The 20,743-nt window shown below is 38.6% G+C and overlaps 2 protein-coding genes across 2 annotated transcripts in view; both read right to left on the reverse strand.

The window, feature by feature from the left end:
- The window catches only part of LOC117509927 (dedicator of cytokinesis protein 5-like), a 63,053-nt gene extending 62,025 nt beyond the window's left edge, over positions 1 to 1,028 (reverse strand). Inside the window, 1 exon segment of the mRNA XM_034169542.1 lies at positions 1,011 to 1,028. Coding sequence (XP_034025433.1) covers positions 1,011 to 1,028 — 18 coding nt within the window.
- Positions 1,029 to 2,647: 1,619 nt separating this feature from the next.
- The window catches only part of LOC117510210 (dedicator of cytokinesis protein 5-like), a 117,351-nt gene continuing 99,255 nt past the window's right edge, over positions 2,648 to 20,743 (reverse strand). The window contains exons 18-27 of the mRNA XM_034169829.1: positions 15,171 to 15,351; positions 14,797 to 14,894; positions 14,604 to 14,693; positions 10,439 to 10,539; positions 10,168 to 10,302; positions 9,983 to 10,094; positions 3,501 to 3,571; positions 3,162 to 3,268; positions 2,941 to 3,077; positions 2,648 to 2,828 (exon numbers count right to left, since the gene is read on the reverse strand). Coding sequence (XP_034025720.1) covers positions 2,712 to 2,828; positions 2,941 to 3,077; positions 3,162 to 3,268; positions 3,501 to 3,571; positions 9,983 to 10,094; positions 10,168 to 10,302; positions 10,439 to 10,539; positions 14,604 to 14,693; positions 14,797 to 14,894; positions 15,171 to 15,351 — 1,149 coding nt within the window. The 3' untranslated portion in view covers positions 2,648 to 2,711. The remainder of the gene's footprint in view (positions 2,829 to 2,940; positions 3,078 to 3,161; positions 3,269 to 3,500; positions 3,572 to 9,982; positions 10,095 to 10,167; positions 10,303 to 10,438; positions 10,540 to 14,603; positions 14,694 to 14,796; positions 14,895 to 15,170; positions 15,352 to 20,743) is intronic.

Genomic DNA, 20,743 nt, shown 5'->3' on the forward strand with positions numbered 1-20,743 from the left:
GAAAAAAATAAAAAGGACCGTTGCTTTATTGACAGACCTCGTATATACATACATACATATATACATATATACATACATACATATATACATACATACATACATACATATATATACATACATACATACATACATATATATACACATATACATACATATATATACACATATACATACATATATACATACACATATACATATATACATACATACATATACATATATACATACATACATATACATATATACATACATACATATACATATATACATACATACATATATACATACATACATATATACATACATATATATATACATACACATACATATATACACACACACACTGTAGGTACATTTCAACTGTGAGAGACAAAATCTAAAAAAGAAAAAAAAAAATCAGAAAAATACATTGTATTAAACTTAAATAATTAATTTGAATTTTATTGCATGAAATAAGTATTTGATACAACAGAAAAACAGTGTTTAATATTTTGTACAGAAACCTTTCTTTGCAATTACAGAGGTCAGGCGTTTCCTGTAGTTCCTGACCAAGTTTGTAAACACTTCAGCAGGGATTTTGGTCCACACCTCCACACAGATCTTCTCCAGATCTTTCGGGTTTCAAGTTTCAGCTCCCTCCAAAGATTTTCTATTGAGCTCAGGTCTAGGGAGTGGATCGGCCACTCCAGGACCTTGAAATGTTTCTTACGGAGCCACTCCTCGGTTGCACTGGCTGTGTGTTTCGGATCATCGTCATGCTGGAAGACCCAGCCACAACCCATCTTCAAAGGAAGGCGGTTGTTTCCCAAAATCTCACAATACATGACCTCATCCATCCTCCCTTCAATACAGTGCAGTCCTCCTGTCCCTTTTGCAGAAAAGCACCACCAAAAAATTATGTTTCCACCCACATGCTTCATGGTTGGGACAGTGTTCTTGGGGTTGTTCTTATCCTCCAAACACGGTGAGTGGAGGTGATACCAAAAAGCTCTATTTTGGTCTCATCTGACCACATGACCTTCTCCCATGCATCCTCTGGATGTGTTGTTGAGTGTTGAGTGCCCTGCAAGATTTTAAACCATGACGGCATAGTGTGTTACTAATGGAGTCTTTGCGACTGTGGTCCAGCTCTCTTCAGGTCATTGACCAGGTCCTCCTGTGTAGTTCTGAGCTTTCTGAAAATCATGCTCACACCAAGAGGAGAGATCCTGCATGGAGACCCAGACTGAGGAAGATTGACAGTCATCTTGTGTTTCTTTCATTTTTTTTTAATAATTATACCAACAGTTGTTGTCTTCTCACCAAGCTGCTTGCCTGTTGTCCTGTAGCCCATCCCGGCCTTCTGCAGGTCTACAATTTTGTCCCTGCTGTCCTGAGACAGCTCTTTGGTCTTGGTCGTGGTGGATAGGCTGGAGTGTGACTGATTGAGTGTGTGGACAGGTGTATTTTATACATGTAACGAGTTCAAACAGGTGCAAATAATACAGGTAAAGAATGCAGAATAAGAGGGCTTCTTAAACAAAAACTAAGCTTCAGGAGCAAACCTTGAGGAAAAATCTAGAACTGGAGTCTCATAGGCAGTTTGTGGTTGTATGCAATCACGGTCTGGCAACTCCTGCAACGAACCTGGTCTCAAACTGTATCAGCCTTGCCGCGCGGTTGGATCAATCAGTGTCGTGGACGGGGGGGCATGCCATTTTGGCAACAGCTGGTCCTCCACACTACCCTGCCCTGCCTTGCGCACTGGAGAGGACACTCTACAAACTCTTAGGGCACAGTACCCATGGTCAACAAATGACCGAAGGAGGCCAAATAATTGTTGTTAGTATGGCCAAAGCAGTTGGTCACCCCTATGAGTCTGGTGTGCTTGAGGTTTTTTTCACCAAAAAACACCTGAGAGAGTTTTTCCTTACCACTGTTGCTTACAGTATGTGCTTGCTCAGGGGGGTTGGTAAGATAAGCCCTCACCCTTGTGAAGCACCTGATATGAATGAAATGAATTGAGTGTCTGCAAACATTCTTCCCACATTCAGTGTTATTTTGGGTCCTTTGGAAAGTTATCAATGTTAACAATCTACCTGCTGTCTCTCTCATTTAAGCACATAGCCATGATGCATAATTCCACGCTGACGGACACCATTTGTTCTCAGGTTCATACCCCATGTCTTTGCTCTCAAGCAGGAAGCTAATTTAACACTGTGTGGTATGTTTCTGCTGTGACATCTGCCTCCTTCCTCTCTCATAAGCACTGTAGGTAGAATTTCATGAGGGAAAATTTAAATTTCATAAAACTGCCAAATCATCCATTTATTTGGGGAGGTGATGGCCTAGTGGTTAAGCAGTGGGCTTCAGACCAGAGGATCCTATGTTCAAAACCCCCATTTGCCCAGAAACTCACTAAGGGAACTTGGGCAAGGTTGGTCCCCAAATCCCCAAGTTGCTCCTGGTGATGTGAGCGCCTTGCATAGCAGCAACCTGACATTGGTGTGTGAGTGTGAATGGGTGAATGTGAGGCATTAATGCAAAGCACTTTAAGCTCCTGATATAGATGGAAAAGCACTATATAAATGTAGTTGATTTATAATGTGTTTAGTGCGTTATTTGGAAATTAGTCCATTATCTACAATTTTGTTATGCAAAGCATCAAAAGTCACGACAGCTGCACTTTAAGGACTAAGATAAAATTTCCGGTGAGGGTGTCATTTTCTGGTCTAAAGAAGTAGGTCACTTACGATGAATGGAGACGATCTGTCCATGTTGATGACAGTGCGATTAATCCGCCGGAGAAGCCTTTCCATTAACAGCTGAACGTGCCCCCTGGTGGGACCCTGCATAAATTAAAACAGCCTCAGGCAACAATCAGCTGAGAGTCAGTCGTGCAAGCAAAGTGCACGGAATGTTGGACATGTGTGACTGACTGTGTGAATGTCGGCTTCTCACCACGTCATTGCGGTCGAGTTTGTCTAAAACAGTGCTGAGCAGCTGGACACAGGCCTCGTAGTCAGGTCGGCATGAGTAGTCATCCAGCTGCCCACTCAGCTGGTCAGTGACAAGAGGCAAAAGCACATCTCGACAATCTATAGCAACCGAGAAAAACAATGTAGACAGACATCGCATTACTCATCAATGTCGTCATGTGTCTGAATTTGGACGAGTCCTACCTGGTTGCCTGAAAAGGTCACTCTCCACAATTTTACACATGCAGCCCAGCTTCTGTCGCACAAACTGAGAATCAGGAATGCTCTCAATGAACTTGGCTAAAAGAACACTGGAAGAGAAAGAAAAGATCCCAGGAGAAGCTCTGATTATTTTAAATGCTGTTCACATTTTAGAGCCAGTAGTTATAGTCAAGACTGACTAATGAGCAGCGTGCACGACAGGTGGATTTTACAGCAGCAAGAATGGAGAGCGATGCCTCCTTTACTGACAAGCAAATATGATAATTTGCACTGAGGCAGGCAATTACCATTTCCTGCTGTGCAAATCCTTGGGAGAATTACCTGAGCTCCACGGGATCAAAGACACTCTGGATGTCGTTAGTGATGCTGGGGAGGTATTTCAGTATTCCCCCCTGAAGAAAAGAAAAACAAAGCAAAGAATCAGGGCTCATCTGACTGAGGGCATGAGGATTTTCGTTCAGCACGTTCTGTGGATTTAAAAAATGCATATATTTACAAATTGACTGAACTGACATGTTTGCTCTAACCTTGCTCAGACTGCCAGCGGGGTTGCAATACTTAACTGCAGTTCAAGACCAACAGCTTGGTCACATCATTACAACATGCCTTGACAATCATTTGACTGTGATTTGCATGACAACATTTACAAAATCCAAAACTGAAAATTATGACAAGATATTTATATAGTCTGACCAGCTGCATTTATTTTCTTTATGGATCACTCATTCACACTCATTCCTACCCCTGTGAAGTATTTACATATCTTCACCAGTAATGAATGATTTCACCTTCGCCTGTTGTTCTGCTTGCTTCTAAGCTCCAGCAAATGACACAACCCATGTACCAACCAATGACACCCAGCCGGATATCTGGAGAAGAAATTCTTAAAAATGCTTTTTGAATAGTACAAAGTCTACATTTATGCACAGTGGTAACGCTGCCTTTGATATTTGCTACTGCTTTCATCCTTTCATTGGACACTGAAATCAGTGGTGAAAACTCACTTCTCGTCTTTGGATTTTAAACAAAACTCAGTTTGAGATTTATTTGTTTTATTGCCTTTCTAACTTTTTATGTTCATAATCCTTTGTATGGCTGTTTTCTCTTACTTGCTGGTTATTTTTAGAAATTTAAGTTTTACTAGCGTGTTGCCCGTGGGGATCCACGGGCTCTAGATTGGGTAGTGATTATAAAATAGGTGGCTGACATTTTTTAAGGGTGGTAATAAATTTAGGAAAGCTTGTATAACCATAGCTGTGAAAACTCCGCAGATCCGAGGACTTCCGCGGATTTCATCATGGGGTGGGGGGGGTGTTGTTAGTGTTATACTGTAATTGTGATCATCACTGAGTTTTTAAAATGCCTATCGCAAAGTGTTTCCCTTTTTTTTTTTTTACGACGTGCGTGTTTTATAAGTCCGCGGACACTGATCTGTGTGTTACAGATACAAATCTGTGTCCTCGGAGCCGCGGAACTTCATGGAGGAAAAATGCCACTCAAAGCGTAGCTGTTACGACAGTTTTCCTAAAGCGGGACTGGTTGAATGCTGCGGTGACACTGTGTGACTCCTGCAAGACCCTGAAGCAAAATGTAGCATGTGGACATCACAAACTTTTAGAGCTCTCAAGTTTTTAAAAGAAGAATTTTGCAACTTGTCTGTGTCACGGAGCAAAATCAGACAGAGCGAAGATGGCGAGAAAGACCATTTGATAAGGACAAGAATCTGTGGAATTGTTGCTGGCTTCATAAACACACCTGAAAGGTAAACGGGAAAAGCGAACTGTGCCATCAAGAAACACGGTAAGAATTTTTCTCTCCCTGGAAAATAAAAACTGTACTGTTCAAACAGGATTTTACACAAGATTATGTCACTTTTTTATTATTAATCTAGATTTTCTTTTATTGGAAAAAAGACACTGTGGCTTTGAATGGATTTACAGAAATTTACACAAAGATATAAATGAGTTTTTATTAATGTAGACTTTTTTCATGGGAAAAAAGACACTGTAGAGTTACAGGAATTTACACAACAATATGTGACATTTTTACAATAAAACATGTTATTGATATTTTACCCTGATTTTCAAAATATTCTACAAGCTTTAGCTGTGGTTTTTGAAATACTTTAAGTCTTTTCAGTCTTCATGAATTTCATGTAGTTTAATTGTTCTGAGTTAATGCATAATTTGGTTTACAATTAAAAGGAAAATCATTCCAGGTCCTACTTCCACATCATATTTTGTTATTTCAACATGATCATTGACAGTTCAAATGAAAGTTTGTCTAGGAGCCTAGGAGTCTAGGATCATTTAAATATGCACTTATTTTGAGATTTTTTTTTTTTCTTCCAGGAGATGCTGAAAATGTATCATTAGATACAAAATTAGTTTGGTTTCTGGGGCCCCGCGGGCCCTAGACCCCGGCTCGACCCACTGCAAATTTTCCTCAGATTTCACAATTTTCATTTCTCAGCCCTGATAACGAGTTGGGATGGCGTGTGAGTCCAGAATGTTTTTAGAACGTTAGACCTCAACAATGTTTAGAAGAACTCAACCCTTTTATTTCCTGTTAATTATGTAATATTTTAATGTTAATTTTCTGTCTTAAAGTATTTATAAATTGTTTAGGTTCTTGTTATCATATACACACTATTATTATTATGATTACAATTACTACTTCTATTTTGTCATTTGATTTTTACAATGGACCACAATGTAAATAAGTGTTTTCACTTTCTTGTGTCATCCATGTATTTTTAACGTATTTACAATTAGATTATGTGTCCTTACATTGAACTTGCTAAATAAAATCATGCACGCACTGACACTTTTAATATAAAGATGATTTACTGCCCCCCTGCTGGAATGGCGTTTGAGTCCAGAATGTACAACCCCTGGTAAAAATTATGGAATCACCGGCCTTGGAGGATGTTCATTCAGTTGTTTAATTTTGTAGAAAAAAAGCAGATCACAGACATGACACAAAACTAAAGTCATTTCAAATGGCAACTTTCTGGCTTTAAGAAACACTATAAGAAATCAAGAAAAAAAGATTGTCGCAGTCAGTAACGGTTACTTTTTTAGACCAAGCAGAGGAAAAAAATATGGAATCACTCAATTCTGAGGAAAAAATTATGGAATCACCCTGTAAATTTTCATCCCCAAAACTAACACCTGCATCATATCAGATCTGCTCGTTAGTCTGCATCAAAAAAGGAGTGAACACACCTTGGAGAGCTGTTGCACCAAGTGGACTGACATGAATCATGGCTCCAACACGAGAGATGTCAATTGAAACAAAGGAGAGGATTATCAAACTCTTAAAAGAGAGTAAATCATCACACAATGTTGCAAAAGATGTTGGTTGTTCACAGTCAGCTGTGTCTAAACTCTGGACCAAATACAAACAACATGGGAAGGTTGTTAAAGGCAAACATACTGGTAGACCAAGGAAGACATCAAAGCGTCAAGACAGAAAACTTAAAGCAATGTGTCTCAAAAATCGAAAAATGTACAACAAAACAAATGAGGAACGAATGGGAGGAAACTGGAGTCAACGTCTGTGACCGAACTGTAAGAAACCGCCTTAAGGACATGGGATTTACATACAGAAAAGCTAAACGAAAGGCATCATTAACACCTAAACAGAAAAAAACAAGGTTACAATGGGCTAAGGAAAAGCAATTGTGGACTGTGGATGACTGGATGAAAGTCATATTCAGTGATGAATCTCGAATCTGCATTGGGCAAGGTGATGATGCTGGAACTTTTGTTTGGTGCCTTTCCAATGAGATTTATAAAGATGACTGCCTGAAGAGAACATGTAACTTTCCACAGTCATTGATGATATGGGGCTGCATGTCAGGTAAAGGCACTGGGGAGATGGCTGTCATTACATCATCAATAAATGCACAAGTTTATGTTGATATTTTGGACAATTGAAAGGATGTTTGGGGATGATGAAATCATTTTTCAAGATGATAATGCATCTTGCCATAGAGCAAAAACTGCAAAAACATTCCTTGCAAAAAGACACATAGGGTCAATGTCATGGCATAGGGTCAATGTCAATGAGCAGATCTGATTTGATGCAGGTGTTAATTTGGGGGATGAAAATTTACAGGGTGATTCCATAATTGTTTCCTCAGAATTGAGTGATTCCATATTTTTTTCCTCTGCTTGGTCTAAAAAAGTAACCGTTACTGACTGCCACAATCTTTTTTCTTGATTTCTTATAGTGTTTCTTAAAGCCAGAAAGTTGCCATTTGAAATGACTTTAGTTTTGTGTCATGTCTGTGATCTGCTTTTTTTCTACAAAATTAAACAACTGAATGAACATCCCCCGAGGCCGGTGATTCCATAATTTTTGCCAGGGGTTGTAGTTAGCAAAGTCCATTTTTCAGTGTTGTTAGCTAATATCCATAGCTTCTCCAAAAATATTAGACCTATCAACGTTATGTTTTGGCGGTATTCATGCTTGACATAAGCATATCAAATGGCAATCTCCACAGTTTCTCTGTGATCAAAGTTCCACACATGCACACACAGATAGTTTTTGTCTTTTCCGCATTCTGCTGCAAGCAGGTGCTTCTATTTTTAGATGTGAACAAACAGAGATGGTGGCAGAAGACATCAACGGCAATACACATTTCAGTCATGGTACTGGCATGAAACTTAACTCACTCATGGTACCAGCAAAATGAAACTTAGCTAAACTGACTAAACCAGTCGAAGTACAAAAACAGAATAAATCATAACACAAACAACACTATAAAACTAACATGAACCACAATAACAACATTCAAAACCCTGAACTCCCATGATGCATTGTAGAACGTCTACTGTTTTCTAGTTAGCTAAAATTGCTAATTTCTCCAAAACAATTTGTCGTATCAACTTTCCGTTTTCACAGCGTTCATCCTTGAGCCAAAACACATAAACATACCAAATAGCAAATGTTAGCTCTCCCCAGTTTCTGCGTGGTCAAAGGCATACACAGAGTGAGTGAGTGACTGTGCATGCACACACAGAGGCCACTCGGCTATTATAATCTAGATACTTATTTCTGTAGTCTACAGCACACTGGTCAACACATGTTGATTTGAATGTGATTTCTAAATAACATTTGTCTCAAAACAACATGAAAGTTTTGACATCATTAACCACAATATATTACTCCAAAAAACTGAAAAGTATGGCAGTGGGGGAACTGTACTGAACTGGCTGAAAGGCTACTTAACAGGTAGCAATTTGTAAAAAAAAAAAAAAAAAAAAAAAAAAAAACGTATGAATATCACCTGTGGTGTACCTCGGGGATCAGTTTTGGGTCCACAACGGATCCCTCTGTACATAAGCAACATATGTTGAGTGTCCAAAACTTAAAAATTTATTCAGCTTGCTGATGTCACAAACATTTTTTTGCTCTGGGGAGAATTCACAGCTGCTTATGAGAGATATTACAACAAAAATGAATGAATTAAAAAGGTGATTTTAATAAAAATAAATCATTTTTAAATTCAAGTAAAACATAATTTATGTTATTTGGAAAATGTGGTATTGATGCAGAGGTGCAAATCAAATTAGAAAAGTTTAATATTGAGAAAGTGTATGAAAATAAATTTCTGGGTGTGATATTGGACCATAAAATCAGCTGAAAATCCCACGCAAGTTACCTTCATTCAAAGCAGAAGCACTAATACAGAGCACTTCAGGGTTCACAATGAGAGATGGGTTTATGTAGACATTAAAATTTTTGATTGTTTACATACTGTGCCTCCAAAAGTATTGGGCCCCTTGGTATTTCACACATTTAATTTGTTTATGCCATTTCTAATACAAAAAGTAAATCAAATGAAAGTTGCTTAACTGGGGATAAAAAATGCAAAACATGCACTATGCACAATTTCTCCAATCACAGCCACAGAAGCCTATAACTTCTTCTGGGTTGTCTGGGTATCTTGATGGCTTTCCTTACTTTTCTCCTTTTTGCACAGTCACTCAGTTTTTGAGAACCGTCTACTCCACACAGATTTACCATTGAGTGTCGTACTGTTTGTATTTCTTCATAATTGATGTAAATAAACTTCAAGACATATTCAGTGACTTGTAATGTGACTTGAAATGTTCATGTATCCATTGATGACTTGTCTGAAGAAAACTGGTTTACAGGTCTTACACCAAAGTGGCCCACTGCTTATGCAACTCATCATCTTGACTTTTATATTTCTAATTAATTTATAGGAAGTTGTAGAGATTTGCTTTGAGTTTGAGTTTAAGGAAGGTAATTTTAGAAGCCTGATTTACATGTTGTATTTGAAATGGCATAAACAAATTAAAATGTGTAAAATGTAAAATGTGTTAAAATGGAGGGTACTGTATTTGACCAAATTATTTATTTATTTGTTGGGGTTTTTGTCGCTAGGGAGGGTTTTGGACTGTAAATACCTTGAATTTACATGGTGATGTAACAGAGTTGCCAATTATTTTAATATATGAAAAATGAAAAGGGGGTACAGGAGTGTTTACCTCTTCCTACTCCTTTTTGAGCATTGTTTTTTGGTAGACATATTTCTCTTGTGGATTATTATTTTTATATATTTTTTTTCCTTTGTGTTTCGTTGAACAAAATAAATTCAATTCAGTTCAAAAAGATGAAGGAAAATGTGCACAACTGATATAGAAAGTGTACACACTCCTAATCCTGCAAACCAAAACAAACATGTTTTGATGTCAAGGTTTATTACAAACGTATGGCTCCTTTGTGGTCAATCACCAGAAGCTTCTATGGAACCATCTCAAGCTTACCTTTATCTTCACACCCTCATCAAGAGGTCTATCCATGAGATGGTTGAACGAGAGGAAAAGCATGCGAATGGAGTTGAAGAATGCGTCTCCATCTTCACTGTTCCCATAGAATCTGAGAACCACATCAATTCATGCTGATAACGTCAGAGTGCAAAGAGGAACATGTGTAGCAGCACCACTGATACCTTAGATAGAGGACCCGGGACTGCACGATAAACCTGAACAGGTACTTGAGAGCTTTAAGTGCTGCATAGAGCCGCTGAGTCAGGTTAGGGTCCTCAGCGTGGCCCACGTAGTAGTTGAGCACTTTGGTAAGTTTCCTGGCAAAGTGAATGAGTCAGACGTCAATGTCTGCTGGCAATTTCGTGTGTGGGTGGAGAAGACGAATATAAGAAGCGCAAGAAATAAACAGTATAAAAAGGTGTGAGACATCAAAGGTGGAAAAGGAAGACTCACATGTACGCCAGTGTGGCACTGAAGTGCTTGCTGATGTAGGTTTCCAGGACTGGGTTAAAGTGCTGGAATTTGATGTCACCAATAAGTGTGATTATAAACACCTGGTTATAAAAAAAAGGAAGTGAGAAGAAAACATCAGAGCTGTGGTTATAGTTTACAAATTCAAATTCCCCAAAAAGTAGGAAAAAAAAAATTTGTGAAATCCTTAAAAACATTCATTGCGCACTACAGGAGGCGTTCTCAAATTTAATAAATTCTATTCCAAGTTGCAACCGGCACTTTTCCCAAGGCTGTGAAAAAGAGTTCTTTTACGGACACACTTCACCTCACAATTATTCATTCATTCCTCTTCACTCTTCCTGGAGCATACCTCAATTAATAATTTAATGATGTATTTTAACTTCAGGGACAGCACATCAAGTGCAGTTTTACTCTTTGGTTGCCAATTAAGCATTACCAACAAAAAGAAAAAATAAAAAGATGTTCACATATTTAAAAAGTAGTTCCAAGTTCATCCCTATTCAGGGGCACTGGAGGTAGATATTATATGTGGCACGTGCAGGTCATACCGGCAGGCTCTGCTGTGCCCGATCCATCTCGAGGTTCCCTCATACGTGCTCAAATCTTTTCGGATCCTGTTTTTCCGCCATCAGAATATGTAAATTGCGGTCAGATGGTGCTGAGACTGCACATGGACCTCCGTCGGATAGGTGTCCATCTCGACAGTGACCGGAGGGTTTTGAACATGTGCAACACACTCGGGGCTGCCAGCAGATTGGGATCAACTGTGTGGACTCTCGCAGATGGCTGTCAGAACATTTTCGAACTGCAACTCAACACTTTTCGGATGTGGGCCAAATCATCATTCTGATGCCATTCGGCCTCATTCTGGCTATGTGTGAAGGGGGTAACAGGTCTGCTGTGTCAGCTGTCAATACTAAATTTAGTTACAAAAACATTTTTAATTGTATTGACAAAAATTGTCAGTGTGGAATCTAACGTTTTATTGGGTGAAGGTAATGTTTTCACCCCTGTTTGCTTGTTTGTGAACAGCCTGGAGCCCACAATTTTTCCTATTCCTGATGGGCAAGAAATTATTCAATTTTCAAGGTCAAGGGTCAAAGTCAGAGAAAAATCAGAAAAAAAAAACCCCTATCTTTAACACTGAACGAATTTTCAAAAATTCATGACATGACACAAAACTAAAGTAATTTCAAATGGCAACTTTCTGGCTTTAAGAAACACTATAAGAAATCAGGAAAAAAAATTCTGGCAGTCAGTAACGGTTACTTTTTTTGACCAAGCAGAGGGAAAAAATATGGACTCACTCAATTCTGAGAATAAATTATGGAATCACGCTGTAAATTTTCATCCCCAAAACTAACACCTGCATCAAATCAGATCTGGTTGTTAGTCTGCATCTAAAAAGGAGTGATCACACCTTGGAGAGCTGTTGCACCAAGTGGACTGACATGAATCATGGCTCCAACATGAGAGATGTCAATTGAATACAAAGGAGAGGATTATCAAACTCTTAAAAGAGGGTAAATCATCACGCAATGTTGCAAAAGATGTTGGTTGTTCACAGTCAGCTGTGTCTAAACTCTGGACCAAATACAAACAACATGGGAAGGTTGTTAAAGGCAAACATACTGGTAGACCAAGGAAGACATCAAAGCGTCAGGACAGAAAACTTAAAGCAATATGTCTCAAAAATCGAAAATGCACAACAAAACAAATGAGGAATGAATGGGAGGAAACTGGAGTCAATGTCTGTGACCGAACTGTAAGAAACTGCCTAAAGAAAATGGGATTTACATACAGAAAAGCTAAATGAAAGCCATCATTAACACCTAAACAGAAAAAAACAAGGTTACAATGGGCTAAGGAAAAGCAATCGTGGACTGTGGATGACTGGATGAAAGTCATATTCAGCGATGAATCTCAAATCTGCATTGGGCAAGGTGATGATGCTGGAACTTTTGTTTGGTGCCGCTCCAATGAGATTTATAAAGATGACTGCCTGAAGAGAACATGTAAATTTCCACAGTCATTGATGATATGGGGCTGCATGTCAGGTAAAGGCACTGGGGAGATGGCTGTCATTACATCATCAATAAATGCACAAGTTTACGTTGATATTTTGGACACTTTTCTTATCCCATCAATTGAAAGGATGTTTGGGGATGATGAAATCATTTTTCAAGATGATAATGCATCTTGCCATAGAGCAAAAACTGTGAAAACATTCCTTGCAAAAAGACACATAGGGTCAATGTCATGGCCTGCAAATAGTCCGGATCTTAATCCAATTGAAAATCTTTGGTGGAAGTTGAAGAAAATGGTCCATGACAAGGCTCCAACCTGCAAAGCTGATCTGGCAACAGCAATCAGAGAAAGTTGGAGCCAGATTGATGAAGAGTAATGTTTGTCACTCATTAAGTCCATGCCTCAGAGACTGCAAGCTGTTATAAAAGCCAGAGGTGGTGCAACAAAATACTAGTGATGTGCTGGAGCGTTCTTTTGTTTTTCCTGATTCCATCATTTTTTTCCTCAGAATTGAGTGAGTCCATATTTTTTTCCCTTTGCTTGGTCTAAAAAAGTAACCGTTACTGACTGCCACAATTTTTTTTCCTGATTTCTTATAGTGTTTCTTAAAGCCAGAAAGTTGCCATTTGAAATGACTTTAGTTTTGTGTCATGTCTGTGATCTGCTTTTTTTCTACAAAATTAAACAACTGACTGAACATCCTCCGAGGCCGGTGATTCCATAATTTTTGCCAGGGGTCGTATTAGGCCATGAAAGACTCCATTAAATTTTGGAGGTGATCTGGATCCGAATGCGGATTCTGGATCAAGATTTCACTTTATATACGTTTTATAGGATTACATCAAAACTACTTCACAGATTCTCACCTAATTTCACCACGGATACATATTAGGCCATGGAAGACTCCATTAAATTTTGGAGGTGATCCCAATCCGAGTTCTTATTCTGGATCAAGTTTTCACTTTATATACACTTTAAAGGATTACGTCAAAACTACTTTATGGATTCTCACTAAATTTGCACCACAGATAGATATTAGGGCATGGAAGACTCTACTGAATGTTGGAGGGGAACCAGATCCAGAATCTGGATCAAGCTTCACTTTCAAAACTACTTCACAGATTCTCACCAAATTTTCACCACAGTTGCATATTAGGCCATGCAAGTCTCCATTAAATTTTGGAAGTGAGTCAGATCTGAATCTGGATTCTAGATGAAAATTTCACTTTATATACGCTTTAAAGAATTACATCAAAAGTACTTCATGGATTCTCACCAAATTTCAACACAGATAGATATTAGGGCATGGAAGACTCCACTGAATTTTGGAGGTGATCCGGATCCAGATCTGAATTCTGGATCAAGATTTACATTATATAGGCTTTGAAGGATTACGTCAAAACGACTTCATGGATTTTCACCACATTTTCACCATGGACACATATTAGGCCATGGAAGACTCCCATTAAATTCTGGAGATGATCTGGATTCAGATCCGGATTCTTGAGCAAGATTCACTTTATATAGGTTTTGAAGGATTATGTCAAAACTACTTCACAGATTAAGTGAGTCAGATGTGAATCTGGATTCTGGATCAAAATTTCACTTTATATATGCTTTAAAGGATTACGTCAAAAGTACTTCATGGATTCTCACCAAATTTCAACACAGACAGATATTAGGGCATGGAAGACTCCACTGAATTTTGGAAATGGTGCGGATCCCAATCCAGATTCTGGATCAAGTTTCACTTTACATATTCTTTGAAGTATTTCGTCAAAACTACTTCATGGATTCTCACCAACTTTTCACCACGGATACATATTAGGCCACGAAAGACTCTATTACATTTTGGATGTGATCTGGATCCGGATCTGGATTCTGGATCATGATTTCACTTTATATAGGCTTTGAGGGATTTCTTCAAAACTACTTCATATATTCTCACCAAATTTGCACCACAGATAGATATTAAGGCATGTAAGACTCCATTAAATTTTGGAGGTGATCCAGATCCGGTTTGGTGAAAGTCAGAAATCTCTCTCTGCTCTTGTTTTGCAATGCAAATGCTGTTTCCTGCTGACATTAAATTAGTATAATCTGACCAAAAACTAACCAAGGCATTGAACACCAGGGTATCATAGGTGTCTTTTTCTGAAGTCTCCATCATGATGTTGAAGAGAGCATCCAGAGTGTCTTGCAGAAACTGTGCATAAAAGTGAAGTCAGTTTAATAAGCACACAAGGCATTTATTAAATATAGCAGCATATTGCATATTTACTGCAGCATATATGATGTAGAGGACTCACTTTTACAATCTCTCCTCCCTCAACCTCCATCAGTCGCTGCAGAATCTGGTCCAGACCATTGGGGTTTGATCTCCAGTTTAACAGGCCGAGCAGATCCACTGCAGAGATGTCAGCAAATGAGGAGAGACAGAACAGCACCAAAATACTTTCATCATCATCACTTCATCAAAGTGAATTAAAAAGTTGAGATTTCATTATATCTTCATCAATAAACAGCAACACAGAAAATATCAGTAATACAAATCGGCTCCTTTAATTTCAAAGCTATGTGTGAAAGGAAAAGGAAAAGCACCACTACGTGCTGGGGATTTCTTTAAGACATCTTTTATTTGTCAGTGTTAAAATGCAAAAAAGTGAATGGTTCCCCACTGTACCGTTCTGAGTGAGTTTCGTCGAACACGTGAGTGTTGCCATCTGAAAACTGTCTTTAGTCACAGGAATTGCTCCGGAATGGTGGAACGGCTTCCCTGCGTGTCTCTCCTTTTCCTCTACTTCAGCATAGGTACCAGGCAAGGTGAGATAAACCTTTGCATCATCTGCCTTCTTCACATCAACCTAAAAAATTCATACCATAAAGAATGAACCATGAAGTACGAGTATATTGATCGCTGGAGCTCTAATTTTATATTTATTGATTGCGGTGACATTCATGCATAAGCCATCAAGCCAGTGTGAGCTATTCAAGGACCTATTTTTGTGTATAATATGATAAAACCAATAAACAAGCTGCTTATATTAAAAGTGGAGCTCTGTGCATTAAATTTTAAATGTGTAGTCCCTTTCAATTTTTCACCATTGATGTCATAAAAAAGATTTTCTTCAGCACTGCTAACATTTTGCATCTTAGTACTTAAATAAAGGCTTTGCAATCTTATATCACCAAAGTGTTGAAAATTCACTTTGTCTGGACAAAATATAGGAATTTCATTTCATTTCTCTCTCTCTCTCACTAATTGTTTGAAAAAAAAGATATTAAAGAAAGTAAAAAGACTTGTTTAAAGAAAATTTAACTTAATTTTTGTCTAAATAGAAAAATAATCTTTTCAAGGATTTCCATAAGAAAAAAAATGTCTTATTTTGGGAAAATGTATCTCACTTTTTCTTAATTTTTTCCAGCTAATATCAAGCAGTATTTAACCAGTAACAAGATAAGGCGATGGAGTTCAAATCATCCAAGCAAAGGAACAAGATTGTTTTCCTTATTTTAAGAGCGAGGTGAATGTTAAAATAAGAATTCTGTCTAGTTTTAAGGCACATTTTGATTATTCAGTGTCTCAACATTTTTCTGGTTTTAAGAATTGTAACCAAGTAAATTTTTCTGACCCCCTTGGCAGATTTTTTTTTTTGCTTAATACAAGACAATTTGGCTAGATTTTTGATTATTTGTCTTATTTTGAGAGTGACAGTTTTTGCAGTGGGGTTGTTTTTAAAATGATGGATGCTTGTCAGGAAAATCTGACAAGCAGCTTAGTGTCTCATATTCATAATATCAGTGGTGTCGAGCAACACAACCTGTCACAAATCCCGACAAACGCTGAACAGTTTTAGTTTAAGGTCCCAGTCACACTCGGACAAAGATCACGAAAAATGCACTTCATCCTGAAAAGTTTGATGAACATAGCAGGGATATGGTCAAAATATAAAAAAGCACAGTAACAAGCCCATACTTCATCCTGATTATAGTCCATGGGTCAAGCAGGTTTTTGGTACCACTGAAGGTGACCAAACGACACTTAGAATCCAGCCTCAGTGTACCATGACCTACACAAAAATGTATGATAACCATCCCAGAGTGGTAGATGTAGCCAGGTAGGGGTCAATGAAGAATTACACAGAGGTCAAAGTGTAAAAATGCTCCAATCATTTTGAAAAAATATCACATTATTTGTCTGAGCATAACGATTCCAAAAAAGGTATAGTTTGGACCATCTGTGACGGAATGTTTTGGAGTTATGGGGTAAAAACAGCAAAAACAGTGACAAAGGTCAATTTCAGTTTGTACAGTGGAAAACGTTAAAGTTGCTCCAATTTCCGTATAAAATGATGCAAATTGGGTTAATAGGTTCTAATAAGGAATAGTTTGCACCTTTTGTCATGCTTATTTATCATGTTACAGCGTAACATGTGTCACCTGTCACTGAATTCAATGAACATCGACCTTGTGACCTTTACTTTGGAGACCATACATTCAACACAGTCAAAACTATTCCAGTTATTAATCCTTTTATTTCAACCAATAACTGACCTTTGTCACCATTTTTGCTGTTTTTACCCCATAACTCCAGAACATTCTGTCATAGATGGTCCAAACTTTCAACATGATTGGAGCATTTTTACAATTTGACCTCTGTGTAGATTAGATTAGATTCGATAAGCCTTTATTCATTCCTCAATGGGGAAATTTCAGATTTCCACACTCATATTCCACATACAAACAGCAATTGATCTACAATTATTACTTGTTTACCATAATAATGGCACAAATCAGAATTAAGAAAACACATATACATTTGACAATGTTTATGTGCACTAAACTTGAAACAGTCCGTTTTCCAATTGAGACGATGTGAGTGTGTTGTAGCCGCTGCAACTATCAAGTCACGCTGCCTGCCAGCTTGGGAAAGAACGGAGGCCAGCCACAGGAAGGAAGGGGCAAGAAGAGGTGAGAGGAGAAAACTGGAGCATGCTTCAGTCCATGTGTAAGTCTGTCAGTTTATTGTCCTTGTGGGTTGAGATAAGAATAGAGCCGAATAATCTCACCAGAGCCTGGATAAATTCCTCTGGAGGTAAACACTGGGCAAGTGACCTTGATGCTAGATAGCCTGTAGTGTTGCAGCCGAGCAGTGAAAAACACTATTAACAGTTCTACTCGCACAGCCAAATCCCAATTATGAATTAAGAATATTCCCAATATTGAATTAAGAATATTCACCGGCCTCCGAAACCTTCAGCTTTAACTGCAAGGCACACATCAGCTCCAAGGTGTCATCCAATTTGCGTCTGAGGTCAAGAGTCTACGCAGTCTGAGAATGCACTGCCTTGCCAATCTCATTAATCATGACGGACAAGCGAGGGCCTGTGGTTCTTGATGCCGCCGTCTTGCCAATTTTCCAGTAGATCAGGGCAGCACATAAGCCAGAAAGTACCAGCCCTGCTACCATGAGACCAAAAATGAATAAATCCTCGACATCCTCAACGGAGAAAGGCGCCAAGCATGCCACATGCCAGGAACTCCAGGAGTCGAGGACATAGCCCGCAGGATACGTTCCATCTGGGCAGGTAGGATCTCCCGGTCCTGACCTTCTTGTAGAAAAAATGGTGTCAATAGCGTTCAGAGACCAGCTGATCAATTCCATGGTTAATCCAATAGTAGTCCAATAGATCCAGAATCCAATATAGTTTTGAGGAATTCACAGTCTGGTGAAGTAGGGACTTGAAGGTTAAAAGCAGAGAGATAAGGGAGAGTGGAGGAGATGCGACCGCCCTCGTCGGAGTCCCAAGCTTCACTGACCCCTCGCTAGCTACAGCTACCACCCTGTGATGGTTATCATACATTTTTGTGTAGGCCATAGTACACTGAGGCTGAATTCTAAGTGTCATTTGGTCACTTTAGTGGTACTAGTCGGGTCAAAATTGATAACTGACTCCTGGACTATTATGTCACTGTCATGTTGTCTAACATGTTCATACCACGTGCAATTCATTCTTAGTGTTCCTACTACCAACAATCATATAACATATGCATGTGACACATTCCCACAGTGTCCATCCTGTCCTTGTTAAAACTGTGCCATGTGCTGCACTTTTAATATTTTCTTGTGTCCACATGTGAAAAAAAAACTCTCCTGCCCATGTGGTGCTTCATAACATACACCCAAATATGCTCTGTGCATGTGCACACATGCTTTGAAAGGAATATCCATTTGTAGGAAGAAATGAGGGAGAAAGTTGATTTTTTCTTTTATTTTGTTTTTGGCTGCATTTAAACACACAAATGTGCTTGGTGCATGCGTGCAGGCTTTGAGGCAAGCCTCAGTATGTAAAGGGGGTGGGTGATTTTTTTTTTTAAACTACATGTCAGCACCATGGACAGCGATCAGCACGTTTTACTTAGTCCACAGAGTGCTGCTGTGAGAGGTTGTCTGTGCCACACTTATACTCTGTCACTGAAGTCTCTACTATGGTTAATTTAGTTGTTAATATGTCATTGCAGACATTAAAACATTCTTATGTAATCTTACTGCCTCCTGATTCATTCATGTTTGTGCTACATACTTTTGAACATGTCCAAAGTTTGACGACATCCTTCAAGTCAATGGAGAACAAAACTCACTCTTAATGGTTTGTACTGCATTTCTAATAGGTTGTACAGGGTCTGTCTGCATCCTCCTAGTTTTTTGTTGACAGTGTGGAAATGTGAATGAGCGTGACAGGGGTATAACAGGTTCTTCTTTACACTGAGCCCTACAGCAACACTGGGCTTCTTTGTGAACCTGCTTGTATTACAGACCAAGCAATACATCAGCATCACGGAGCCAAAGTATACTGGGTATTTTGCCAAGTTGAAAGAGTGTCTATCTTGCTCTCTACCTAACTGTTGCTGAACTTGTTAAGCCTTATGTGCCTCCTTGTACCCTGCGGTTGCTGGATGTGGAGTTACAAGAGTTAAAAAGAAGTCAGCAGGTTTTAGTATCTCTTCCTGCCATGTGTCCTACCTTGTGGAATAGCCTGCCTGTTGGGATTCGAAAAGCAACTTCCATTGATTCTTTTAAGATTAGTCTTAAAACTACAGGTGAGCCCTGTTAACTCGCGTGAGTTATCTGAAACTGTTAATGAGGTTGACCAAAGAAAAAAAACAAAACAAAACATTAAATCAGCTTACGTTGCTATATTACAACAGTTTTGACCATTTGAAGCACAATTTCCTTCCTGGATGGTAATGATTTCTTCATCTGGAGTGGGTTCGAGATCTTTTTTGTACTCCTACAGCTGCTGCACATCAGTGATGAGGGCTTTGTTAGAGCGGAAGATTCTGAACGTGACCCACACCACACGTGGTGGGCACATGTATAAATTCTAATGAATTCATGTGTGTCGGCCGCGTGTGTAAATTTCGGCCCAAGCTGAACCAGCAGTAAGGATCTAAATTGGAAGGTCACATCTAAAAACTTTGAATCGTCCAGAATCATCCGCGCTGACGATCCCTCCCAAAAACGGTCATATCAAACTTGACTTGTATGAAGGAGTCGTGGTCAAGTCTAAAACTCGACCACGAATTTAGTAACGCCGAATCGTGACTCACACATTCACAAGTTAATGGGGCTCACCTGTATTTATTTTCTATTAACTATCATTAGTTTTATGATTTTTTTTTTTTTTTTTTTTTTTTGCTTCTGTTAATTATTTTACTTGTACAAAATAGTTTTTAAGGTTTTAATTGCTTTTACTCTGGGCAGTGGTGGGCACAGCTAACCAAAACGTTAGCTTCAATAATCATTAATCCGATAACTGAAAAGTTATCTTTTATGACACTAAACCAATAAACTGCTAAAAAATGTATCTTTATTGCAGATAACCGATAACTTTTATTCGAACACGGCCACATCAGATTACACTGTGGGCTTCTGAAAAACCGCTTTCACTTTGCTGGGTAAATTCAAGGATCACAAACACATAAGAACACACGAAAAATGAATGAATAAAAAATAAAACCCCAAACACTGTCATCATCTTTCAAAAGCAGTAAAATACAGTACTAGAAGTCACAGTTTATCTCGGAATTATATACACAAACTAAAAAGCTGCTGCTTTTTTCACACGCTTTGAACCCTGCGGCTTAAACAATCAAAATACGTCCATTAATGCATTGATTGGCAGAGTAAAAGACATATAAATTCTTACCTGTTAGTTTCAGTGGGATTCATCTGAAGAAATAAAGTGTCTAAAC

This window comes from Thalassophryne amazonica, chromosome 5 (genome assembly GCF_902500255.1).
Source record: "Thalassophryne amazonica chromosome 5, fThaAma1.1, whole genome shotgun sequence".
Lineage (NCBI taxonomy): Eukaryota > Metazoa > Chordata > Actinopteri > Batrachoidiformes > Batrachoididae > Thalassophryne > Thalassophryne amazonica.